The sequence below is a fragment of the Coenobita brevimanus genome, chromosome 105, assembly GCF_032717465.1.
Source record: "Coenobita brevimanus isolate Jiangsu-jjx chromosome 105, ASM3271746v2, whole genome shotgun sequence".
NCBI lineage: Eukaryota > Metazoa > Arthropoda > Malacostraca > Decapoda > Coenobitidae > Coenobita > Coenobita brevimanus.
In genome coordinates, this window is record NC_137058.1 from 24,350,593 (window position 1) to 24,378,571 (window position 27,979).

General features: G+C 40.3%; 2 protein-coding genes and 1 non-coding gene across 3 annotated transcripts; 2 read left to right on the top strand and 1 right to left on the bottom strand.

The window, feature by feature from the left end:
• Positions 1-148: 148 nt before the first annotated feature.
• Naa20A (N-alpha-acetyltransferase 20 A) lies at positions 149-4,898 on the top strand. The gene is made up of 4 exons (XM_080285347.1): positions 149-360; positions 1,256-1,385; positions 1,879-2,015; positions 3,831-4,898. Exons 1-4 carry the CDS (start codon positions 192-194, stop codon positions 3,914-3,916), a joined length of 522 nt encoding a protein of 173 aa, XP_080141473.1. The 5' UTR covers positions 149-191; the 3' UTR covers positions 3,917-4,898.
• A 3,405-nt stretch (positions 4,899-8,303) lies between these two features.
• LOC145416267 (uncharacterized) lies at positions 8,304-27,967 on the top strand. Its single transcript, XM_080285265.1, has 12 exons — positions 8,304-8,358; positions 11,447-12,650; positions 12,735-12,854; positions 13,609-13,816; positions 14,910-15,074; positions 15,602-15,755; positions 16,610-16,827; positions 18,590-18,797; positions 20,126-20,376; positions 23,131-23,208; positions 25,314-25,682; positions 26,984-27,967. The coding sequence occupies exons 1-12, from the start codon at positions 8,304-8,306 to the stop codon at positions 27,965-27,967; spliced, it is 4,014 nt and encodes a 1,337-aa protein (XP_080141391.1).
• Positions 9,142-9,260, bottom strand: LOC145416370 (5S ribosomal RNA). Its single transcript, XR_013900261.1, has one exon. It is a non-coding gene; the product is annotated as a 5S ribosomal RNA (ribosomal RNA).
• Positions 27,968-27,979: the final 12 nt, after the last annotated feature.

Below are 27,979 nucleotides of genomic sequence, written 5' to 3' on the forward strand. Positions count from 1 at the left end.
CAGTTGATGATGAGATAAAAAGTATGAGTTTAGCTGCAATGCTACTTAGTCTGTTTTAAGTGTTTTACCGATTTTATACCATGAGAGGAGAGGCTGCATTCGAAAAAAAGAATTTGCCGGAAACTCTAGGTTACTGTTTTGAAGGGACGGTACTTTTGGGGTGGTGTAGCTTTGTTATTTCATTTTCAAAAATGACGACTCTTCGGCCTTTCCGGTGTGAGGACATGTTCCACTTCAACAACGTCAACCTGGACCCCCTGACTGAAACCTATGGACTGTCATTCTACCTGCAATATTTGGCTCACTGGCCAGAATATTTCCAGGTAGCCGAGTCCCCCAGTGGGATCATCATGGGTTACAGTAAGTGCATTATACTCGTTACTCCGATTTGCTTGTCCTTAAAATTGCCGTCTCCCCGTCATCAATGCAGGGGCGTAACAGTAGATTAACACTCATGTAGCTAGTCGCGACGAAGTACTATGGAAAAGATGTATCGTGGAGCCGTAGCATTGTGACCCCGCCACTGAGCCATGTCACACATTCTGCAAAAGGACAAAAATTTGGGCCAGTTTAGTGTAAAAAAGAAAAAAAAAACTATAGTTAAAATTAACTTAAATATGCTGTGGTATATACTGTACATAACTTTCTTACAGTAGCTAATATGGAATGTTTTAATTGTTACTTATGAATTCAGTCAGGATCTTCAACCTTAACTTGGAAAAACAGCAGAACTTAACCCAACCTCACAGACAAACCCAAATTTAAGGGCAGGGTGAAAATTGATGAGGCATTCTAAGTTAGCTACACTATAATGAATATGTGATAGAAATCAGTTCAGGAAGATGTGAACTAAACATAAGAACAAACAGCTGGAACAAAGGAACTAAAAAAATGAACATTGATCCCATATTTTGGCTGAATAGTAGGATACAACAACTGGTAGAAACTCCTCTGCAAGGGTGAAGAGTAACGAAATATCAAAATGAAAATTCATCTTAAATGTCGGGACCAACTGCCTAGCCTAGGGCTCCTATGCTGCACATGGGGCAATGTAGGATTGGATGATGGATGGATGGATGATATATATCGGTATATGGTATATACAGTACTGTATAATGCAGTCACCATTATTGCTTAGCATAAGCTTTCATTTATTTCTGTGGGCTTTTTCTGTGTAGTACATCTCGTTTGAACACATACCAAAAGTAATAAAGAGCATCCTGTGCTGTTCTAAAGTGTAATATTCTTCCTACAGTAATGGGTAAGGCTGAAGGTCATGGCGACAACTGGCATGGTCACGTGACGGCTCTGACAGTGGCGCCGGAGTATCGTCGGCTCGGCCTTGCTCGGCAGCTCATGGACATCCTGGAAGACATCTCTGAAAAGTGAGATAACTGCCGTACAGTACTGTAATTATTGTATACTGTACTGGTAGTTAATTAACACATAACCCATTGAGCCCAGGGATACCCTTTTTATTTTATTCCTGCCATCTCACTGAACCCAGGGATGTCTCCTTGTTTTTATTATTGTTATTTCCTGACAATTTTATTTGGACACTTTTGTACTGGAAGGGTTAGATGCGGATTTACTAAAGCCCTTAAGATACGAGAGGCCTTTCCGAGATGAATAATATAATCTTGAATCAGTAAGAATATATTAGAACATCACATGGATGTAGTGGGTAACTTCAGCTTAGGATAGGCTTTTTATGTTGGAGGGGTTACTTACATCTGTACCAGTAATAAACCATATTATCATGAGAAGCCTCTCCATAATTGAATCAGATTACTTGGTAGCTGATTTAAGTATGTCATTTAATCTAGGTTCAAACTGTTGGATTCCACAGCACTGAGCCTCTCTCACTTTATTTTTCAGGAAACGCTGCTTCTTTGTGGATTTGTTTGTGCGAGTTAGCAACCGTGTGGCCATTACAATGTACAAGAAACTGGGTTATATCGTTTACCGCACTGTACTACAATATTACTCTGGTGATCCTGATGAAGATGCATATGGTAAGCCTTCATTGTATTTGAGGCTGGTACCGGTACCTATCTCTCTGTCTGTCTTGATCTCTTTACCTATTTATTTCTATCTGTCTGTCTATCAAGGCAATCTGTCTACCTCTCTGTCTATCTTTGTCCGCAGCACTGTACTCCAATGTTACATAGGTGATCCAGATGGAGATGTTCATGGTAAGACCTGACCATAGTTAATGCTGTTGTCTTTCACCTTGTTAGTCTTCATCCTTTTTCATCTTTCCATGATATCAGTTCTGTAGCCAAGTATTGATGAGATGTTGCCTTTTTTGTATCCAGGGTAAATTATAACAAGACTGGCCACTAAAATTCCATTGCTGCTTGTAAAGCTTATTTACCAATATCCTCACATTAAAAATATTAGGAGTACTGTACCATGAAATAGTTTTGCCATGTGGAGAGAATAGCGAGTGAGAAATTGATTAGGAGAGTGTATGTGAAATAAGTGGAAGGGGAGACTGGAAGCATGAAGAGGAGATGGAGGGATGGGGAGAAGGAGTTTAAGAATTAGGAGGGTGTGAGTTGGAGAGTGGCAACCTGATGTCAAAGGACAAGGTGATATGGAAGCAATTCATTTGTGGACACCCCTCCAGGATTGACATGTGTGACTATAGATACAACAGTACAGAGTAGTACTGGTGGTTTGAAAAAAGTTGTGATGTTTTGGAATATATCCCTGATAGATTGTGAAAATGAGATACTCCTACGATTACAAGAGATACTGGCAGAGTACGTTGGACGTTAATCCACTCATCCTTTTACCTGTTATTCTGTCACCAAATTTCTTACAGCAGATAGCTAATCCAAACATCCCTTATAACCATGGAAATCATCCTGTTCATTACTCATCAAGCATTTTGGTCTTTCTTCTTCCAAATTTGGCTACAGCCAGATGCCATCATTCCTTAAGGGGTGGCCACAGACAAATCACCACCATGTCACTTTGCCCTTCACCATCATGCCACCCTTTCTCCAGGTCACACCCTTCCCTATCATATCCCTCTTACACACAATTAATATTCCAGGATTTTACCAGACCCCCTTTTTGTGCTCGTCATACTTTTTTCAGAGCAGTTTTATCTAAGCTCATTGTCAGTACAGACAATCCTTACCTTATTATCTGTTATGCTAAATTATTTTTAAATTATTGCAGTGCTGTTAACCAACAAGTCTAGTAAGATACTAGTTCTTACATGACTAATGGCCATATAAAAACTGAGAGTGGGAAGTGTGAATAGATCCCCAAATTATGACTGTCATTTTTGAAGCATGTAATAATTATGTAACATGGCAGACCTTTCTGTATTGTTCCTGACCACAGTGTAATGTGGGATGCTTCAAAAAATGACCATCAGAATTTAGTCTTGCTTACACCTTTTCATGATAAGTCCAAGGAGTGGTTGGGGTTAATGACTCACATTGTACCATTCTGAAACAAGAAGCTGTATTAGGAGTATGTACTTCTAATACAGCAAGAAAAGATTGGATGATAGACTGATGTATGGATAGATCATGTTTCACTTACACTATATTACTACTGTATGTTGTTTTGAAGCATCTAGTAGCAAAAAGCAGAAAATTTTGTAGAGTTGATATGTAGATGTATTTTGACTTATTCCATTTAACTTACTGACATAGAGTACTTATTAGCTTGTTAATTTACTATGCTTATTTTTTGCCTATATATTTATTTATTTAATTATTTATTTTTGTCCTCTTTTGGAGTTACTTATTCACTTACTTGCTTACATACTTACATATTTACTTACTTTTATCCACTGTTTATTTCAGATATGCGAAAGGCCTTGTCTCGAGATGTCTATGGACAGTCAGTTGTGCCACTTACCCATCCTGTGAGACCTGAAGATATAGAATAGCAGTAGGAGAGAGAGAGAGAGAGAGAGAGAGAGAGTTATTGGTTGTCATATTTTGTTATTTCCTCTTACTCTTATTATTTAAAATGCTGGAAATAGGGAGAAAGAGAGAGAGAGAGAGTTTGTGTATTTGTTTTTAAATTGGTATTATATATAATACTGTACTGTGCATGAGTGTTTCATTTCATTTGAGCTGGACTGATCAAGCATTATCAATCTTTAGTGAAATATCAATGATCAGGAGCCATACTAACCTTTCATATAAAGAATGCTGTCTATCTATTTATCTGTCTGCCTGTCTGTCTGTCTATACATAACTTATTGGATTTAAAAATACAGTATTTGTTTTTTAGTTTTTATTTTCAGTCTTGATACCAGTACTGTATTTTCTGGTCCAATGACCATACTTTTTGGCAGGATTGTGCCTATATATAGAAATGTTTTTTTGAGAAGACTATATCTGAAGAGGCCAATATATAAAAAAAAAATTCTGGTACAGTAATTCATTTTCAGTCATGGTATGAATACTGTAATAAAATCCAGTTACCATACCTTTTGGTGATGGGGAGGGACATCTTCATGTGGTGGCACTGTCATAATTGGGCAGCTTACTTGTCTGGTCACATAAATGTTCCTCAGCTACTTGGAGGAGGCTATGTGAATGAGGTGGAGGGGGAGAAGAGGTGGGAAAGATCAAGGACGAGATGGGTGTATGGAGTGGAGAGATATATAAGGGAAGGGGTCAGCCAAATGACAGGACAGAGCAACATGAAGATGATATGTTTGTGGCCATCTCTCATGGGATGAAGACATCTGGCAGTAGATAGACTGATGGATAGATAGAAACTGATAGACATCCTTTTTAGTTTATTCTTAGCTGATGTTAGAGGATTTTCTGCAGTTTAGGGAAAGCCTTTCATATTGAAGGGATTTATTAAGGCAATATTTACCTAACCCCTCCAGGTCATATAGTCCATCGTGTGCTGAATAAAATTGTAAGGATTGCATGAATTTATTGAAACTGATGTCCCCATGTGAATGAGTTACTAATGTTATAAATGAACTATGCTTGTCTTAGAAAGACCCATAACAAGAAAGTTTTGTTCATTTTTGTTTCTAGCGTTGCTCTCATACGAAAAATTTTGGCATCTGTGTGGTTGTTCTGTTAAAAAAGAAAAAAAAAATCATCATCCATCTTCATCATACTAATCCAATTCCCAGTGAATAAAGTAGGTTGGGAAAGGGTGGGGTACAGAAATGTATAGTGAGACGTATGAGTTGGGGAAAGGGCAGTTTGAGAGTAGAGGACAAAGTAACATGGAAGCAGTTTGTTTGTGACCATCCCTTCCAGAATTAAGGTGTCTATCTGTATGTCTCTCTATATACTGTATTGCCAGATGCCTTAACCCCGTAAGGGGTGACCACAAACAAATCGCCTCCACCTCTCCTTCTGTATCATTTGTACGTCCATCCATCCATCATCCAATCCTATGTTGCCCCATGAGGAGTGTAGGAACCTGGGGCTAGTCAAGTTGGTCCTGACAGTTAAGATGAGAGTGGCCAGCCTCATTCATCCCTGAGTGGCACTATATGAGCAACCAACCCTTGCATAAACCTACACAGGCTCTTAATTACCCACTAAATCACCAGGTACCATAATTTGATTTTATGGTCACCACCCAGTGTAGTAAATGGTTTTCTGGTGTACGGGAAACCATTTGGCTTGCCACTCAGAGTAGAGTCACCCATAGGCAGAAGGAAAGGAAAGAAATAGAAAGAAAGACAGAAGAGGGAGTGTAAAGTCACACATAGGCAGAAGAAAGAGGAAAGAACAAAGAAATGAAAGACAGAAGAGGAAGGAAAGGAGAGGAAACGCGCATGACACCCAAAGTAGCACTACTTTGAGTGAGTGGATGGTGAGTGCCCCCACCTACCACTATCATCTTTTTTTTTTTTTTTTTTTTTAATAACAGAACGGAGGAAGGAAAAACAAATGGAGAAAAAAAAATAATCCATACACCAGATTACTGGTGTCCTCTGTTCATAAAATATCTGTAACAGTTAGACTTGAAGAGTTGTAGGTTGAAATTTGGAGGAAAACAACTCTGGGGAAGCGAGTTCCAGAGAGATGCAGTTCGGGGAATGAAAGAATTCTGATAGGCAGAAGTTCTGCAATATGGTTGAGTGACATTCCAGTCATGAGCGCTACCAGATGCCCATGTAGCACGAGGGAAGGCATGGAGAGGTGGCACCATGGACGCAACTTCGTCTGAGCATTTGCCAAAAAAATATCTGTAAAATAATGCAAGGGAGGCAACATTCCTTCTTACTTGCAGGGGAGGTAGTTTATATGTAATGGCAGGGTTGTTAATGATTCTAACAGCTTTATTCTGAATTTTGTCTAGTTGCCTTAATGCAACCTCTCCACAACCATTCCACAAGGGTGAGCAATATTCAAGCTGAGAGCGCACATGACTCTTATAAATTATAGCTAACTGCTCATCGGCGAAGAAGTTACGGACTCTGTACAATAATCCAAGTTTCTTTGAGGCGGTTTTAGCAAGTGATCTGACATGAGAGGTCCAGCTGAGGGCACTGTTAAGTGAGACACCAAGAACTTCAATACTTTTGGAGATGGGAATATTAGTAGCACTGAAGGTAATGTACGAGTCTGGCAATATCTGTCTATTGGTAAACTGTATATATTTAGTTTTACTAGCATTAAAAGAGACAAGGTTGTTTTGTCCCCATTCACTGATTGTAGATAGATCTTCATTTATGGAGATGGCTGTATTGAGTTGAGAGGTAGAGATATTAGACTTTGTAAATGGATGTCTGAGTGTGAATGAACTATGTAGTGTTGAGTCATCTGCATATGAGTGAATGGGATTGTGAGTGACAGATAAGAGATCATTAATATGAACCAGAAATAGCGTTGGCGCCAGAACTGATCCCTGCGGCACGCCGGCGTTAATTGAGTGGAAATTCGAATATACATCATCTACTTTTACTCTTATTTTCCTGTCACTAAGATAAGAAGAAATCAAAGGAACAAAAGACGTTAGTCCATAGCAAGGGAGTTTGGACAGCAGTACTATACACCCATCAGCAGTGCTCATTGAATGGCCTACACTTGCATTCACTTATTCATATCTTTGAAATTCTTGGATCAACATCACAGGCAAGCTATCTATCCATTTCAGTAAGTTAATTATAGTTGTGTTTTACTACTGAGGGGTATACTGTATGGTGGGAAGAACTGCAGGAATTCAGCTATCCATAAGATGGCTGGCCAGGTGGAGAGAACAAAGAAAATGAGACTGACTTGGAAAGTGGATGTGAGTGAGGTGAGAGAAGGGGAGGGGAAGACTGAGGATACAGTGGAGGGATGGAGTGGACAGGCTTATGAACGAGGGTGGTTTAAGGTAATGGGACAGCTGCCTGATGACAAAAGGTAGGGTGACATGAAAGCAACATGTTTGTGGCCGCAACTCCGGGATTAAGGAATTTGCTAAATATAGATAAGGCTATCAGATACATTTATGTAAAGTTACAGAACGTAGTTTGTTTTGGGGCATATCAGTTTGAACCAGGATTCCTGGGGCTTGAATGATGAATGAATGGAAGCATGGCCCATTGGATTGGACAAACTTGGGCTGTCTGGACAATGCTACACCCCACCCTGCCCTAGGGTGGAAAAGGAGGTCCTGATGATGAAAAAATAGGTGGAGATATTTGTTTTAGCCCAAGGCAAAGCTAGGTGGTCAAGTGGTTAATAACGTGGTGTGCTGAGAGAAGGCCCCCGAATTCGATCTTAGGCTAAAGGAAACGTGATATTTTGGATTTATCAAGGATCTCTTCACTGTCTACATATAATTCAATATATTCCCATTCGAAGTCTTGGCTTATTTATGACTCGGTTCAGGACAATATCCAAGCATTGGTTATAATGCACTGCTACCGTGATTCAGCCGAGGAAATGCAAAAGTGGAATGCCAAATATCAATAACACAGATAATAATCACAAGAAAAAAAAAAAAAACTTGCACCCCTTCATACCATGAATGTTTGCATAGTTGCTAAAATTTAGCACTTGTTTGCCACGTTTAGAGCTGTTCACTTTTCGACAATTTTACCGTCTAATTGCAAGAAATCTTAATAATATTCTATAAATTTTGCATGTTTTGAGGTTATTTTGCATTAGTGACTTTATAGCAGTTTAGCAGAAAGTTTAGCGGTGTTTGTGATATGAGATTGGCAACTCTGAAACTGAAATGTAAACAAACAATTTCCTTATCCTTTAGCGGGGACGGCGGCATGGCTGTGTGACTTTTGGCTTTAGTATGTAGTGGAAATTAAGAAGCAGTTGAAGTTATAATTACCAGTGAAAATGAACATAGACCAACATCTTGCCTGGCTCACGAGTGCAGTGAAGGCATCTTTTGGTAAGTTATAGTGTTTGAGATAGTCTTAAAATTTTTGGAAATTTTTCGGAACTAAATAACACTGAAATTAACCGTCGGGTCTCTGGAGTTGCGTGGAGAAACGAACTGACAAATGAGGAAGTGAAGGAGCGTTTTGGTGTGGATGTGCATTGATAGACAGCGTCAGGAGAAATACATTGAGGTGATTTGGCCTTGTGGAGAGGATGGAGAGTGAGAGACTGACTAGGAGAGTATGCGAGTGAGGTGGAGGGGGGGGGGAAGAGGGAGGAGGAGGTCGAGGACGAGATGGAGGGATGGAGTGGAGAGGTATATGAGAGAAGGGGGTGTGAGCTGGGAGCAGTGCAGTGAAATGGAATTGGATGGGGTGACATGGAGGTGATCTATTTGTGGCCACCCCTTACAGGTTTGAGGCATCTGGCAATAGGTAGATAGACTGATAGATAGACTTCTGGGCCTGGCAGGTTATGTCTGTGCTGGAGTCAGCTGCTCTCGCACTGATCCACATCTTCATGCTGCAATATTTTTCTTTGATCTCTCTGTGTAAATACACTTTTCACGATGGAATGTTGGTTTTGGTGTCATTTTAAAGCTGAATTGTTGTACATTATGGTAATATGTTCAGAAAAGGAAAACAAAGAAAAGTCCAAATGACTAGTTGAAGTTAGATTCATTCATTCATTGCCAGACGCCATGTATCCCAAACGGGGTGGCCAAGGGCTTAGAGTTAATTGTTTTACAGGAAGGGGCACTAATCCTCCACCAACCCCACTTGACACGTAGGGATGCCAACAGCATCTGGTGTTCCTAGGCGGTCACCCATCCAGGTACTAACCAGACCCAACGTTGCTTAACTTCGCTGATTGGACGGGAAGCGGTGTACTCAACATGGTATGGCCGTTGGCTATGAAAACCAAATATTTTATACCTTGCTGTAGAAAAATATTTAGAGAGAAAAAAAAAAAAAAAAAAAATATATAAATCTGGTTTAAACCTTGCCAGACTACAATAAATTATCTTTACAATGATACATAGCTTATGGTTTTTTCTGCATTTTATTGTGTGGTAAAGCAAAAGGAAAAAGATGCATAATTTTTTATGATTCTTGGCCGCATATTCACTTCGCGATCATTTTCTTTGACCAGACATTGTAAATGCACTTTTTATGATAAGCTGCTGATTGTGGTGTTATTTTGAAGCTGAATAGTTGTACTTTATTGTAGTATATTCAAAAACAAAAAGAAATAAAAAGTCAAAATGATGAGTTGAAGTCAGGTGAAAACCAAAAATTTTATACTGTGCCATAAAAAAATATTGGAAAAAAAAAAATTAATAAAGATATTCAAATCTGGTTTAAACCATGCTAAACTACTGTCCACCACGCACAGAGCAAGCATTCTGCAACATCATGCCTGAGTCTCTGTTATGATGCATAAGCACGATTTATGGTGAATATTTTACAAAAGCATCTTAAAATGGTGCAAAAACTTGTCATCAGACTCTCTGAGGTTGGATTTGAAATGACGTGAAAACACATCATCAGAATCTCAAAGGGTTAATATGCTCATTGCAGAATTTAAGCAATTCTAAGCACTTTCTCTTATGTAAGCATTGGTTGCAAATGATTTTTTTCGTACCGTACTTAAGACTAGGAGCTGGGGAGGGGATCTCTAGCTCCTATCCATCTTTCATTGCATCTGACTTAACTTAATCTAACCTAACTTAATTTAATTTAGTTTGGATGTAGATTCGATAAGGGACAGAGAACCTAATACGGTATACAGTAATTTAGTGTGGACGTAAATTCCATAACATATGGAGCTACTAGCCGAGCAACCCCCACTCCCACTTCTTATTTACTTACAGTAGTACTAAAAAGTGCATTTGCGGCAGATGTATATAGAAGAAAAATTGATTAAAATTGCATAAACCAAATGACAAACACATTTATTTCATTCTGTTAGTTAGGTGTACTGTAATTCGGAAATAATACCAAATTTTTGAGGATGTTTATTTTGCTGAATTAAAGGCTGTCATGAACAGGGATGTCCAGCCTGTGGTCCATGACACCTCAATGGGGGCTGCATAAATGATCCTAAGGAAGCAGTGGTATTTTATATCTTGCATATTTAGGTTTAGGAAGAGACATAAAACCACCTACCTTTGTCAGAACTTTTGTATATAACTAGCAACAGAACATCTAGTTAGAGTTCCTGTATTCATGGCTTGGACCCCTACTACCATGGCCAGTAGCTGTGTGTGGAAAGTAGCCCTACCTGGTACAGTAGCTAAATTAAGTTAACCGAATAACTTAGCTATTCAGATCATCTATAATTTTATGCTGTATCTGCTGGCTACTATCATATTCTGTTTCTGGCTTTAAAGGCAGCTTAATGTTTCTTTAGATTGCCCTTGAGTAAATGCAAATATTAAGTCTCACGTAACTGTCTTTTTTTCTTCTTAAAGTAAGGTAGGGTTCAGAAAGCAAGAAGGAACTTGATAGTACAGTATAAGAACTAACCAAAGTCTCCCCAGTTAAAAGGGTCACATTATCATTCAGCCACTAATATAGCCCCAGAATCATGTCTGGCATACATTTGAGTATGCAACACAGTGTGCATGTTTTCTTGCCGTACCGGTACTTTATTTGGTTTTACAAATTTACAGTAGATATGCCTGTAATGTACCTACGATATTAATTTAACAAGTTTTTATATATACATTACAAACATACATACTGGTACATATACTGGAATCATAAAAATGACGCCAAGGTTCCTCTTAAGGAATCCCTGTATTGGATTTGCCCATGGTACAGCAGTTGTTATATGTGGATTAGAAGCTAAACCAGGTGTCAAAACCAGCTAATTACATCCAAACAGTTGCTGGAAGCTGCTGGAAAAGGATGATAGTTTGAGAGTCTCAGCATAGCCTGGAATACATTTTGTTTGGCGGTGCTTATGCCAATAAAGGCTTGACAGTGCAGTACTAAGACAACATGTAATACAGTATTTTCCTCTGGCAACATTGTTTAATGCAGTAATTTTCTGTTGCAACATAATATCATAGTTACAATATTTTCTTCTTGCAGAAAGTGATGTAGTGAATAGGGAAAAGCTGGTGAAGAATGTGAGTAACTGCATCTTGCGAGTGAAGAAGGCACTGTCCAGCCAAGAGAATGTGAACAAGCAGTTTGAGGAATTTCGCATCAAAGCCACCCTTCTCTTATTGCTCTGCTGCCCACGAGTCAGTCATTTATCAGGTGTTAGAAGCAGTGAGGATTTCAGCTCTCTCGTATCCACACTACCAAGTCTACGAGAGTCAGACTTCTTTGCTGTCATCAGGAGTCAGAAAAATTATCGTTTCCTGACTCCCTTCCTGTCGTGGCTGCCCCCTGATATTGTGAAGGGTTTTATAAATGAATATTTTTTATATGTGGATGAAGTAAACCCTGTCACACTTGCCATTACTGCTGAACTCCTGAAATGTTTGTTCTTTAGCTGTCATAATACAAATAATATGAGTTCAGTTAGTAATCCAGAATGTTTGAAATGCCTGACTGATTTTCTCTCCACAAAAAAGATTTCCAGTGATTCTCAGGCCAATGTTAAATTCAGTGGTTATTACTACCTTTATTTGTGTGAGTGCCTGTATCTTATTTTGAATGCTTATGTTGGCTACCGGTACAAAATAAAAGAGCCAGACATCAATCCTTGCACTGAGGCTTGGACTAACTTGTGGAGGAGTAAGAATCAGATGAAGAATCCTGACAGTAAGGATAAAATAAAGGCTGTGGAAGTAAAGGGTAAAATAAAGGATGCAGGTAGTAAAGAGGATGAAATAATGGATCCAGGAATTAAAGACAAAATAAAGGATCCAGATGTTAAAGAGGATAAAATAAAGGATCCAGACATTAAAGAGGATAAAAAAAAGGATTCAGACAGTAAAGAGGATCAAATAAAAGATCCAATCATTTATCCCTGCACTGAGCATTTGAATTCCGTTTGCAGAGGTAAAGAGGATGAGCCAAACATGCAAGGAAGCCTCTCCTTTAGTGAAGCACCTATCATGGCATTACTGAAGCTCTGCCAAGATAATATTGAAGCTATAACTGTGGATGTGTGGATGGTGTGGAGTGAAACCATCCTTCCTACAAATGTCCAGATTCATAGACTCTCCATCCATGAACATGTGAGAAATCAGCCTCGAAGCATCCAGTCTGTGATACGAAACATTGCTTTTGACATCCTACAGGTATTGGATCTCAGCTTTAATCCAAGTGAAGCTCTCTCACAGCTTAATAATGCCAGTACTTTCATGTGTAACCAGCAAACAGGTCTTTGCTTTAAACAAAATCATGCCTTCTTGCGACTTAACAGCACCCTCTCATCTACCAAGCTCTCGGATCTTATTAACTTCCTCCATCAAGTAGCATTAGACCCAGACCACGACCCTGACCAGGATCTAGATGTGGATCAGCTCGTAGAGGAGAGTAATCGGTAAGTTTTGTACACCATTCTAAAAAAGAGAAAATGGCAGATTATGAGCTAGTGTGGAAGTGTATAAAGTCATATTAGGGTGTAATTCTGATTAGTATGGTAGTAGTAGACAAAGTTTCACGTGAAATGTGAGCCCAGGGACTGCAGGCTGAAGTTGCATCTCATCTCATCTCCTGCAGTCCACCATCCCCCATTTGGGGAGTAGGGAGGGGTTTAAGAGATGTTTGTATAACCAGACAGTGAAGCCTCTGGTTATATTGGTGCCACCATGTGAAGATGTCACTCTCCAGCAGCAGATTAAAATTCTACTTTGCTGCTTTTAAGTCAGGAGTACAGTATACTACAGAAAAATTGCCCATCAAAGTTCCACCGCTACCTATTCACCACTTCACATTCCATGGACAAATCCAATGGTGTTTCCTATGCTGCCCAGGCAATACCCCCCATTTATCACGCTAAGGTAGTGTCCAGTATTGTGCATATATAGAAGGCATCTTTTACTGGTTATGATGTTAATTTTTCCCGTACAAATCATCCTTGTTGGGATTTGTTACTTAGTTGACATAGATAAGGAGATGTCGACCCCTCATTACTTTGGATAATGAAATTGTCAGTGCCTAATTAATATTCTTGGATCTACCTGTGCATTCAGATGAGCCAGCAACTACTACAACAGTACATAAAAAAGGTGACATATACTGTGCTGTACCAAGAACTTATGCTATGTAGCCCTAATACATATTTCCCCTCCCAGACTCCTTCAGGAAAAGTCAAAGGAAGTACGGTTGAGCAAGTTGCTGGGGATGCTGGTAGAAAAGGATGAGATCTTTACTTGCAAGGATGCTGTGGGGTGTCTCCGGGTGGGCAGGGGTGTGGCTGAACCGAGCACCAAGCTCACACTCCTGAAGCGATTCATACCCCTGGCCAAGGCTGAGTCGCCGCAGTGTCCAGTGTGGCTTGATGTGAGCAACTTTATGTTCCAGAAAGACAGATTTTTACTTTTTTTATTGATGGTATTAATATTTTATTATATTAGATTATTTTTATTTAAGGACAAAGTTTAGCACCTCATATTAACTAGATAGTCTGTCTATCTGTCTATCCATTGCCAGACCCCTCAGTCCCATAAGGGTTGGCTACAAACAAATCGCCTCCATGTCGCCCTGTCCAAAGCCATTTCACTGCCCTGCTCCCAGCTCACACACCCCTCTCTCATATGCCTCTCCACTCCATCCCTCCATTCATCCCCAGCCTCCCCCTCCCTCTCCCCCCTTGCACCTCACTCACATTCATTCTCCTCGTTAGTCTCTTGTTATCTATCCTCTTCACATGACCAAACCACCTCAGTGTATTCCCCCTAACACTTTCTATCACATCCACATCCACACCACAATGCTCCTTCACTTCATCATTTGTCAGTGTGTCTCTCCACGTAACTCCACATGCTCCTCTCAGTTAACTCATATCCTTTGCCTTCACCCTTGACTTGTATCCTTCCAACAAGGTCCAAGTTTCACTTCCATACGTTAGGGTTGGTATCACAATATTGTCATGCAGCGACTTTTTTTTTTTTTTTTTTTTTTTTTTTTTCCATGCTCACTTCTCTGTTCCTTATCACTGCTTTCAAAGAACCAGCAACCTTTCTTCCTTGTTGTACCCTTTCAAGCACATCACCCTCTAAACTTTCATCCTTACTCATCACACTACCCAAGTACTTAAATGCGCTTGCATTTTCCATTTCCTCCTTCATCCAGCCTTACATTCAGCGACTTCATTTCTCTTGAAGACCATAATGTTACTCCTCCCTACATTCACCTTTAAATTCTGTTTCTTACACACTCTCCCAGACTCATTCACAAGATAGTCAATGGACTGATATTCAGGTGATTAAGAAGAGTGTCTATATAGCATGACCAGTCACTTGTCCTAGAATGGCATTATGTGTGCAGTAAAACCCAACCACCCTGTGGATTTAAGCCATAATGGGCCACATCAAGTTGGAGCACCTTAACTTCCTAAATCAGCAGATCACCAGTGACTATTTTTTGGCTTCAGGTAATCTTAGAGTTAGCAGAAGACCTGACATGTAGGGAGGTATTATCAGTGGTTGAGGAGTGTCTGTCATCTGGGTTGGATGAGTGTCTCCAATCCCCACACTTCCCACAACACATGACAGCCGTGTTCAATCAGATGGCCGGAGAGGACTCACACGAACTAAAGGTGAGGACAACATTTAACCCATGAAGCCTGGGGATGTCTTTGCATTTCATTCTTACCATCACCTGATATTTTATTCAGCTTAGGATAGGATTTATCTGACTGCAGGGGTGGGAGAGAACATTAATAACCCCTTCCAGCATGAGAAGTCTTGTCTAAACTGAATAAATTTGTCAGGCTATAGCAAGCGTCAACTAAAAAGGGCATCACCAAACTTCAAAGGGTTAAGTAACATGAAATTTGAAATTATACTTTTAGAAGTATCATCAGTCTTTAGTTGTTTGTGTTTATATGTGAGCAGTAGATTTTGTAGATGGTCTGTTGCAGGCTTTAGCACTTTTAAGCTTTGCATAATAAAACAAAAAATTGAATAAAATAGTTTGACTTAAGCTGGAATAGAATAATAGATTTGTCCCGCTTAGTTGAGGGCCAAAATATAATTTTCAAAATGAATCGCAAAGGAAAAAACTACTTTATCTGTTGGGAATACCACTCCAAGACATGCCTAACTGAGTCTGTTTCTCACCCAGTCAGTGGAGCGATTGACTTGGCTGTGTTTGCAGTCGGGGAAGTGTGTGGTGGAACAGGCAGTCATTCTGGCAGTCACATTAACAGGTCTTGTACCCATTGTGGTACAGTCACTATCTGCCATTGCCACAGTATGCACCACCCTCTTGCCACATGGTTAGTTCCAAAACTCTGTTGGTATATGTAGTACTGTAATAGCAGTGTGCTTTGTTTTTACTAAATGTACAGCCAAATAAACCATTATTTTCCCAGTTCCATATGAGGATAATTTACAGCTGTCAAAAGACAGTTTCAGATAGTTTGATTTTCTGCTATGTAGCCTATCCTTCAAACTTTGGGATGATACTTGTGTCCCTGTCAGTGCATTTCTGAAAAATGCTTTGGTAGATCTTAAGAAAATCATACATTGTCAGTGTAGATAAGTGTTGTTGTTGGGTTGCCTGTGGTGTCACCGAAGTGGAGCACTGGAGCATCAAGGGAAAGCGATCTCCCTGACCGAATCTCCAATGAGGAGTTCGGAGGAGATTGACATCCTGCCTGCTGTACTCACGGTGGATGAGGTGCCCTATAGCAGCAGCAGCAGCCCTGGGGCACCACACTCTACCAGAACAAGATAATTGGGATGGTTTGGCTTCCAGGAGATCCCCAGGGAGGTGCTGCTACCATGAACTGGCGTCCTATTGGCACCAGTGTAGCTAAGTATTGTAATGAGCTATATTTACATGCGACCTATGAAGGACCATTTATATTTTAGTTATGAAGGCACAGATGCTGGAGAGGGATGCCCTCAAGCTGTGCCACCATTATAACCCATTACACAAATGTTCCCCGACTCCCTCCTTATCCCCTAAAAGGAGGATGGTTAATTGCAATAGAAGGACAACTGTGGGCTGCAGTTTACCAGGCTATGTACAGATAAGCTTAAGGCCACAACAGTAACAGTAACCTTCCAGCTGCTGCTGATGATGATGATAGTTGCAACTACTTTTAACCACTGTTTTATATTTCAGGAACCTCTTTGCTCACTGCCAGTCTACTAAAACACCAGGAGAGACAGATGAACGAGAAGGAGACGAGGGAATTCATTGCACTGGTGAAAGATCTGCTGAGGTCACCAGGGAAGGTTTTGTCGGTGCCTGAGGTTGTCAATACATTGGTTAAGCCATTCTTGTGTCTGAGGGAGGGAATGGATACCAAGAATCTTCTCCTTCCTCTTGAACTGTTAAAGGTAATAATAAAATTGTAGTCATAAAAGTACACTAAGTCCTCATTGTAAATTAGCTCCCTCCCTCATTTTTATTTATTTATTTATTTTTTATTAAATTCACAGTAAATCATGGCTAAAACTGCCTGCTAAAGTTCTGTATATGAATTTGGCCAGATTCCCCTCTGTTAAAAGTGTCTGCTGTACAGATAAAGTTCTATCTATCTATCTGTCTATCTATTGCCAGACACCATAATCCCGTAAGGGTGGCCATTTGACACTGAGTTAGTTGTTTTAAGTTCATTTTGGAAAACTTCCATGAATTGCAGTGAGGACTGACTGACCTTAACCCCCAGAAGTCTTCATTGCATTCAAGTTTTTTCTATACAGAAAAGATAGAACTAAAGGCCAGAGGTCTGCAAAATGACTTTTTCCAAGGAAAAAAATGATAAAGAGGCAAGCTTAAAATTCTCTCATTTCAAGAAACCTGGACACATGGCATTGAAAAGATTGGAGGTCACAGGCAGAGGGAAATACAGACTGAGGAAGACATTCCAGAGTTGACCAGTTGCATGTATGAAGGACAGGTTGTTGGTTAACTCTCGCATTAGAGAGCCGGACAGGATTGGAGTGAGAGTCAAGCAAGGATTACTTCTAAATGGGTGTAGATGTAATGTACTTTTCAGAGAACAATAAATCCGAACATCAGTGCATTAAAGCAACATGAGGGTCCATTGCTGAGCATCGATAAAACTTTCATTGCAAGAGACCTTTCCGTACATATATAAAACATTTGGTAACAACAAAAATAAACCAACAAGTACATTATCATTATTCAAAGAGTTAAATAAGAAATACCTGTTTGGTAATTGGATATCCACTCATCCCTTTTTATTATTATTATTATTATTGTTATTATTTTATCACTTTTTTTTTTTTTTTTTTTTTTTTTTCTGGTGGTTGAATTTCAAATCTCACACCACAAAAGTTCGAGGGCCTGACCACTAGGTGTCTTATGTGCACTTTGCCACACTTCCTCCAATAATTGACTTTTTTAGCACATGTCTCTCTACTGTGAGCACTAACCACTGTAACTGCAAAGTTTTGTGTACATTTATTGTGGTATTATGGCTCGAAAGTGTCCCCGACATGCCTCAGCAAAGTCTAGTAGTGCTACAAATGGCCTGAACAAGAGAAGAGAGTTGCGACCAGTAGAAACGGTGGCTTTCCTCATCACCATTGCTTTATCATGTCATCATCATCTTTATTATTCCACCATCATCCTCAGATATTGTATATCATCATTACATTATCACCATATCATCTGACCATCATCATCATCATCATCATCATCAAAAGTGCTAACAGTTGGTGGGGAGGTGGGGAAGAGGAATGAGGCAGGGAAGAGGAATGAGATGAGGTAATAGTATCGGATACCACACGTAAACATTGTATACCACGGTACAACACTCTTCTTGCATATCCATTTTGCTTTCATTTCATGTTCTAATATAAATCCAGGGCTAATTTACACCTCTATTGCTCTGTTATTCTATTATCTTTTCAACTTTTAAGTTGTTACTTTATGTTTTATGTACAATACAGTACAGTAACGGCAGAAGACTTCCATGTGCATACCACTATACAGTGAATGAAATTCCTAGCCCATGAGAGATATATTCTGAATTCATGAAGAGAATTTGTGGTTTTAGCTATTCATGGTATTTTTGGTAACCTAACCCTTGCAGATAATACAGTATGGGATGACTGTAAATGCACTTTTCAGGAAGCCGTGAATTATGATATGGATGAGCTAAATCAAGTTGGTGTTGCATTGCCGAGCCTGGTGCTCACCCTGGCACAGATTGCAGACGTGGCTGTTTATATCCAATGCCAAGGTGCCGAACATCTCCTTACGTTGCGATCCACAGCCACACAAATTCTCTTAACACTTGCCACGGCACTAGTGACAGAGAAGGACAATTTTAGAACAGGTAAACATAACATTATTATTTTTACTCTGACTTGGCCCAGACTTGCGTCCTTTTACAGCTTATATGATGCAGGTTAGTAGTAAAAATAAAATAATAATAATAATGCTACTGCACTACATCCTTTCCATAGCTTCTCTTCTCAACTGAACTTTTTTTTTTCTTTTTTTCACTAACTGAGCTTAAAATTGCTGTCTCTCCATCATGAATGCATAGTTGTAAGAATACATTAGCATGAGAAAATGATGCTTGTTCCAATAAAATGCTGTGGAAAGGATGTGGAGCCATAGAATTGTCTTTTTTGCCACTGAGCTTAATGAAATAAGTTGCAAAAAGACAGAAATTTGGGTCAGGGTAGAGTAAAAAGGGTATACTGTACCATCATATTTTATTTTTAATCTCTTGCTCCATCCTTCTTTCCTTCCATCCTCTTCTGTCTTTCTTTCCTTCATTCTTTCCTTGTCATTCTGGCTGTGGGTGACTTTACTTTCCCTCTTCTGTCTTTCTTTCCTTCATTCTTTCCTCTTCCCTCTGCCTGTGGGTGACTCTACACTGAGTGACAAGCCAAATGGTTTCCTGTACACCAGGAAACAATTTACTATGCTGGGTGGTAACCATATAACCAAATTGTGGCGCCTGGTGGTTTAGTGGGTAATTACAGCGCTCCAGTCGGATTGAGCTGGTGCAGGTTAATATCCAAGGGGTGGTTAAGGTTTATTGCTCAGGTAATGCCACTCAGGAATGAGTGAAGCTTGTCACTCACAAATTAAATGTCAGGACCAACTTGCCTAGCCCCGGGCTCCTACACTCCTCATGGGGCAACGTAGGGTTGGATGATGGATGGATGGATGGTTACAACTCAGAATTCAAGATGGAGAGACTGCAGTTTTAGGCTAGGCAGGAGTAAAAATTGTATAGTGGTTAGAATGCTCCGCCCTGAGTAACCTCCGTGACACACATATAGTTTTGATCCCTGGGAGGGGGGGACAAGTTTGTTTGGCCATAAACATATTGCAGTTTTCTGTAAAGTTTAAATGATTAAGTGGCAACCATATAACCAAATGATGCCTGGTGGTCTAGTGAATCAGGGTGCTCCAACTGGATGGGACCAGTAATGGTTTTAATCTGAGGGGTGGTTGGTGTCTGTTGCTTACATAATGCCACTCAGAGAAGAGCATGCCTGGTCACCTTCTTCTTAAATGTTGTGGCTGAGTAGTCTATACTTCTGATGGGCAAAACAGGATTGGATGTAATTACAGTAGTTAGTAATGATAATAATACTGCTACTGCTGCAGCAGCTAATGATGATGATGATGATTTACTTTGTCCAGAGATCTCCCTGCTCAGGCATGCGATCGTTGAAAAGTACAGTGTGCACCCACGCACTCTCCATGCACTCTCTGCGATCGTGGAGGCCAGACAGAGTGTGGATAGAGATACCTTGGACCAGGCACTGTGGGAGGTGATGAATGGGGCGAAATGTTGCAGCAAGGAGATGAGGACAAGTTGGTTTGAAGAGAAAGGACTGTCAGAGAAATTGAAAGCAGTGTCCAGATCTGAGTGGATTGCTGTGTTGATACAGGTGATAATTTTACTTTATTTTACTGTTTTGTTTGGAGTCAGGATTCCAGGAGCTTGAATGGTGTGTGAAGAGTGTGTGACCCATTTCACTGAGCATTCATTGGATTAGTCCTCCCACTTTTTTTTTTTTCTCTCTCTCTTTTGGGGGGGGGGGCCATTCCTCACCCCACCTACAGGTGGGAAATGGAGGCAGAATGATGATGATGGTGTCAGTCAGTAGTATGGTAACATTTTCTTTAACCCCTACACCGTGGGCTTGTTTACCAATAACTTGCGTGTGCCGCGGGGTTATTTGGGCTCCGACAGACTCTCAAAAAATATTTGCCAAAAATCAGTTATTAGTCCTAGAATAATAAAATTACATATGCTTATGGCACATACCTTCAGCTTTCTCCTGGAATGATTGTTGAGCCTTCGTCGGTTACCGTAGGACTTGTGGAGACCTCTGAAGTAGGGTAACGAAGTCTCCACTTTACACTTCCCGACAACCCGTAATATGATTACCACAGCCAGATACAAACACTATAAACACTATTCTACAATTTTCAAGTAGTTTGGGATCCATACTCAAAAAAAAAAAACACTGTGAAAGCAATGGAAATTACGAGCGCGTCTGATCGTCGCACTGGCACTAGTTCGCTCATGGTAGTCTGTCATTTATTATTCATAAAACCCCTCACACTTTATATTTCTATTACTATATAACACTTATATATATCTACAGTCTTTATCCATAAGTTTCCTTCAGTAGTATTAGTTTATTGTCACTGTAGGGATTCAATTTCTTTCAGTAAAATACGTAGCATTCACTTTCTCGTCCTGTATACTGGCATTGAGAGTGAATGTCACTTTCATCTTCACTCTCATAACTCATAGCATTCAGACATGCTAGAGTGAAACTTTCACTTTCATTACTCCTAGGGTATATACTCGTATTCTTATAATACTACTCATTTACATTTCTATTTACGTTCTCTATTTTATTTACGTTATTTACATTTCTATTTTATTTACACTGTGTTGTGCACTGTCACTTGAAATGACTTATAAAACTATTTTCCATTGTTCACGTATATTTACATTCATTACTTTCACTTGCTGTTTACACATTATTTACACATTATTTACAATTCCACTTGCACTGTTTTACTCAATAGAAAGATCGTAGTCACTCTTTTATCAATTGTCAGCCCTTTACCTCTTTCCACACGAGGTTTAGTAGGGGGTAAAGGTCACAGAGCCATTTGCATGGGGGTGAAAAAAGGCCTTGAAGTCAGCAAGATGAAACATACGTCCTCTCACTTCGGAAGATGAGAGTACACTGATAACGCAGGGGCAGCCTAGAGGCCTGCTTTAAGGGTTATTCAGAGTTACCAATATTACTTCTTGAAACAGCTAAGTCTAGCACCGATATGATTGGCAGGAAATCTAGACAATACATTATAAATTTGGTAGTTCCAGGTGAATGTAAATATTCTCCCTTCCCTCCTTACATGTATATTTATTACGAAAATAGATTAGAGGCCTACTTAGGAGATATATAATCAGAGCTACCAATGTTAAATCTTGAAACAGCTTTGTGTAGCACTGATATGATTGGCAGGAAATCTAGACAATACATTATAAATTAGGTAGTTCCAGGTGAATGTAAATATCACTTAGGCTTCTCCCTTCTCTCCTTACATGTATATTTATTACGAAAATAGATTATACGGCATATTTCGAGGGGAAAAAAACAGCGAAAATTAGCGAAAGAGTGCACGTGAGGTGTTGTCAGGTGATAATTAGCCAATTCCAGGTGTATGGCACTCTCACTTACCTGATTTCTTTCTTGTATATATTATTTGGTATAAGAATACGACATAGGGCTTATTTCAATGGATGAAATCAGTGAAAAATTCCAGGGAAGATTTACTTAGCGTAGCATGGCCGGGCAGGCGAGAGCATAGGGTAATGGAGGGGGGGTAGGGAGGGGAGTCAAGAACGGGGAGAAATGGCTAAATTGTCAACAATGGATGGGAGTACAGATGAGATTAGGAGTGCTGACTAGTGTTGGACATTGTCAGTACTGATAGATGATACAAGCCCCCACTTGAAAGCCCGGGTGAATTCAAAATAACACAGAATCACAAAAGCGATGCCCCGCGGTATGATCCCTTGCTCCCAAGCGTCACGAAAGTGACGCCCCGCGGTTAAGGGGTTAATGACTTGCCAATAATTGAATAAAGAATTCTTGTAGTTGCTGGAGTTAACAACAACAAGAGAAGATGTGACCATGAAAGGTTTAACTTTTTTTTTTTTTTTTTTTTTTTTTTTTTTTTTTTTAGCATTCCGTCCAGCTGATACCACATTGCAGTAAGAAGGAATAAACATTATTGACATTCTCATAATTTCTGACTCTTACTTTAATAACATCTGATGTCATCTGGAATAAACTGATTGCAAGAATAAATTTTGGCTATGTGGAGAAGATGACAAATGAGAGACTAACTAGAAGTGTGTATGTGAGGTGGAGAGGGAGAAAAGAAGGGTGTGACCGAGGATGAGATAGATGGATGGAGTGGAGAGATAGATGAGAGTGAGGGGCATGAGTTGGAGGGAGGACAGCCAGTGGAGGACAGGTCAATGTGGAGGCAGTTTAATTGTGGTCAGACGGTATGGGATTAAAGCTTCTGACAATAGATTGACAGGAGAATAATTTTAAAAGTCGTCATCATATTCAAAGGGCTAACTGCTTTTCTGTTATTCTTTCCAGTTGCTGCCACATTGCAGTGAGAAGGAATGGACAGCGGCAACATTCCTCACCCACTGTGTTTTGAAGTCACATAGCTCGGTGGGTATATATTGTTTCTGTAGTCAGTTAGTTTGCAGCTGACCGAATAGCTTGCTGTCTCTGGTACATTTGGGGAATTGTAGTTTAATTAGCACTGTTATAATTATCAGTGAGTAAATCCTTACCATCATTTGTTCATTCATTCATTCATTTATTCATTCACAGATCTATCCATCCAGTCATCATTCCATCCATTTATTCACTCATCCATCCATCCATTCATGCACTGATCCATTTACCTATCCATCACTGTGTTTAAAGTCTCTTAGCTCAGTGAACAGCTATTGTGTATGGTAGATATATGGGAAGTCACTTTAGTTAACCTGTGTGTGACATGGTGGGTGCTCCAGCCTACCATGTAAATTAGTCTTCAGCTTTGAAAAAGTTTTTGAACTGCAGTAGCTTAGTCCAGGCCTGTTTATGTCTTTAATAAAAATAATAAGAAGAAGTTGTATTTACTCTTGTTAACAGTATTTACCCTATCTGAGGATGCCTTTAACCTTGGAAAAAAAAAAGAGCAACAAAATTTTTCTTGTTATATTTAACCTAGCCCCAGATCCTGCAGTGCTTTAAAAAAAAAAAAAAAAAAAAAAAAAATACTGTAGTATGAAATTAGCAGTTACAGTGCTCGTCAGAAGTATGGAGCGCCCTGCGTCCCTCCTGAGAAACAAACCTTTCAACATTGAAAAAACATATAAATAATGCATTTTATTTACCTTTAGTGCTTCGTAGGGTAGCCTTTACGTTTCTTCACGGACCTGAGACATCTTGGAAGTGAAAGGGCGAGGCTCCTGAGGTGCTGGAGAGGTATTTTGTCCCAGGAGTCATGAATGGCGGCTTCCAGCTTAGGCAGAGAGCTCACGTCCTTCCCTTGGAGACTCTTCTTTACGAGGTACCAGAGGTTTTCAAACGGGTTGAGGTCTGGGCTATTTCCTGGCCAGTCTGTCATGAATGATACCTCGCAGTCACGAAGCCAATTGGTGACCGATTTGGCCTTGTGAGCAGGTGCACCGTCCTGCTGAAACACTCGTGCACCTGTTAGCTCGAAGGAGTCTGGTAAATGATCACACAGAAGCTCCAGGTAAACATCCTGATTCACTCTGAGGTTCTTGGGAAGTACAACAAGCTTCCCCAAACCCTTCCCTGAGAAACAATCCCATACCATGAGTGAATCAGGATGTTTAATTGTGCTATCTACATACCGTGGGTCAAGTGGGTCACTACCTTTGCGTCGATACACACGTGCTCCTCTGTTACAGGTAACACTAAACGTTGCCTCATCAGACCACAACACTGACAACCATTGCTCCTCACCCCAATTTAGATATTTATTAGCAAAAGCAAGCCTACGAATTCTCTGGCTGCTAGAGAGAAGAGGCTTTTTCACAGGCCTGTGACTTGTGTAACCAAGCTCATGCACCCTACGTGACACTGTTCTCACTGACACCTCACCAAACACTTCTGGGTTGCTCTCCTTAATTTTCCTTGCACTCACACGAGGATTAAACTCCACTGCACGTTTTAAAACATTAACAGACCTTGGGGAAGTTTTCCTAGGCCTACCAGACCTCGGTTTCTTTGTGGGAACTTCACCACTGTTTTCCTCCCGAAACCGCGCACACCAACGACGCACTGTCGATCGTGCCACACCAACCAATTCACTAATTTCCTTTGTCTGGTGGTCTGCCTCCTTTCGAGCAATGATCTGGGATATGATTTCACTCGATAGTTCATGGGTAGGTGCCATAACAAAGTTTTGAAGGCCTAAACACTGCGGGACACTCGGTAAAAAATGGCGCAATTTGAGAGGGACACTCGGCGGAGTTCCTCCCTCTCAGGCAGCCCGTGGGCGATTGAGGCGGGAACCAACCAGCGCGTCGGAAGGCCTCAGGCTACCGTGACGTCATGCTCGGAGCTCAAACTTGTGGCTCAATTCTTACCCCCAAAAATGGGTGATTCTTTTTGGGCCATAAGTATTGCGTGCCCGGCGGACAACGCTGAATACTTCTGACGAACACTGTACTCTTGCCAGCTATATTATGAAGCTAGTGGATAAAATAGTAGGTACGACTTATATTACAATATATGGCTTATTGTACCGGCAGGTTTTTCCTACTCTGGAGGTACTGCAGGAGGTGCTGTACATTTGTTCTCTTTTGGTTCTGCCATCTCGGTCTCTACAAGAACCAGAATCCTGGAGAACTGAAAAGAAGAAAGTCAATAGCAGTAAAGAGGAAACTAATTGTCCTGAAAATGTGGAAACTGTAAAAGAGAACAGAACAGGCAGAGACAAAGAGAATGAGAAGAGTAAAGAAATGGATGATGTGAAAAGCAGCAGAGGAGAGGAAGAAGCAGAGGGGGATGAGAGGATTGAAGGATGGGTGAACGAGAAGGAACAACACAAGACTCGTGCCTCTCCCTCAGTGCCCATATCTGTTCAGCATTGTTTTCAGTGTTTTGCATCAGCTGCCATGGCAAGTGTATTCTATCTGTGTCTGTCTATATCTGCATCTTTCTATCTATCTATCTATCTATAGCCAGTCACTTGAATCCCAGAAGGGGTGTCCACAAGCAAGTCCCCTCTACATCACCCTGTTCTTTGTCATCCTCCAACACTCTCTTCAGTTCACACCCTTTCTCTCATGTACCTCTCCATTTCATCCTTGATCTCTCTCTCCCACCCCTCCATCATATCCTTGGTCTCCCCCTCCCTCCCATACCTCCTCTTGTCTTTGGTCTCCCCCATCCTCCATCACATCCTTAGTCTCCTCCTTTCCCCCTCCATCTCACTCATGTCCGTTCATTTAATGTCTCTCACCCTAGTCTCTTCACATGGCCTAATATACTTCTTTTTGTTGTTTTCTGAACCATACCTTTAGCTATTGCATGTACTGTACCCTTTATAGGTTAATTGCTGATATCAGTTTAATTGGACATGATGTTGCTAGTTCTCATTTTGTCAGTTTTTTAATGCTCTCTGAATCTAGCTTCACTGCATCCTCGGGTAGGAAAAAGAGACCTGAGTGATGATGATAATGGTGATGTGATGTTGATGATAACTTAATTTGTTTATATATTATAAATTGTTTGCAGATGGTTAGGCTTGTGAGGTGAAACCAGGACTCAGGGGACCTGATTGATGCATAAATGTTTGGCCAATTTCACTGGGCATGCTGTTGATGGTTTTCCACTTTCATACTTTCTTGTTTCTGAATCCTGCCTCACCATATCCATAGGTAGGAAAAACAAGGTCAGGATGATAATGATGATGATGACCTGTATTTTTTATATTCAAGCATTACCAGTGGCTGAGTCGGTAGAGAGGCGGCCTGCAGTCCTCATGGACCCAGGATCGAATCCCGGCTGGGGCAGGGAACAGTTTAAGGATTTGAATTTCCAAAAAAGCTGACTTTCCTGATCTACCAGATGACCCACCGACATGTCATAAGAATACCCCTGCTAATACCGATACACCAGTCCTGTATGAGACAGCCTTAGTGTGTATTCAATATGGACGGTGGGTGTTAGCGCCAAAGTGGTGACATGTGGAGGTGTAGGAGGATTACTAGGCCTTGGGATAGGTCACTGCCCCCAAGAAATAGGCCTTGAAGCCTTTGCCCAGAGTCGGACACGTTTAAAAAAAAAAAAAAAAAAAAAAAAAAAATGTTTAACATTTTTTATGCAAACAAGATTTTTTATTTTTTCATTATCCGTCCATCCACTTATTTTTTACATGCACAATTTTTCCATTCATCTGTGTAATTCAATATTGCAGATGTATGTGGAGTCTACAATGAGGCACCTTTCAAATGGGCAGAAGTTTGTGTTCCTGTGTTCAGTGTTTCATTGGTGGTGCTGCCGCATATCATCATACCAGTGCGACTCCAAGCTGCCCACTCTATTCCTAGCTCGACTTACTGGGGCCCTTGAAGATATGGTGAGCAGTGAAAGGGTAAAAGTTGTTGCCATGAACAACTTCAAGGCTGGAGTGGCAGGAAAAACAGATTTGATGATGAAAGCTGCTGTGACGAATTCAAAGGCTGGAAACTTAGATTTGGGTATGAAAATCCCACTGAAAGTTACTGCTTCATTGAATACTGTAGCAGGAAACACAGATTCTGAGGTAGGAAGTATAGATTCCAAATCTGAAAGCACAGATTGTAAAGGAGGAAACAGAGATTCTGAAGCTGAAAGCACAGATAGTAAAGCCACAGGCACAAATCTGTTGATGAAAGCTGTGGTTTCTGATCCAAGATGTACCAGTGGGATGACTGAAGTTGCTTGGATGTGTAGGGGAAGCAGAGACAAAAGTGAAACAGTTGTGACACATGACTTTTCTAATGCAAAGAGAAAGGGTGAAATGAATGAGTCAGAAATGAAGAATGGGAAGAAAGCTTCATATGATAGTCCAGATAGGGATAAACAGTCAGTTGATATTTGTGGGTTGGTAAGTGAAGTGCTTGCAAATAAAGAAGTGACCACAGTCGGTAGTTTTGATACTGAAGGTGCGATGAAAAAAACTGGAAGTGACAAGGATTGTCGATATACTGCTGAAAATAATGCAAGCACTAACACTACCCAAAGAATGAATACTTTAAAACAAAAGGACATCAGTGTAAAAATCAGCTCTCAAGAAATAAAAGAGGAGGATTTCAAAAGGGAGATTGAACAGTTGATGTGGTGTTTAGTGAAGTATGTTCCCCCCACCCATCTAGTTTCTTCCATTGCAAATAAGTTGAGGAAATTGTATGAACACTGATTGGAGATACTT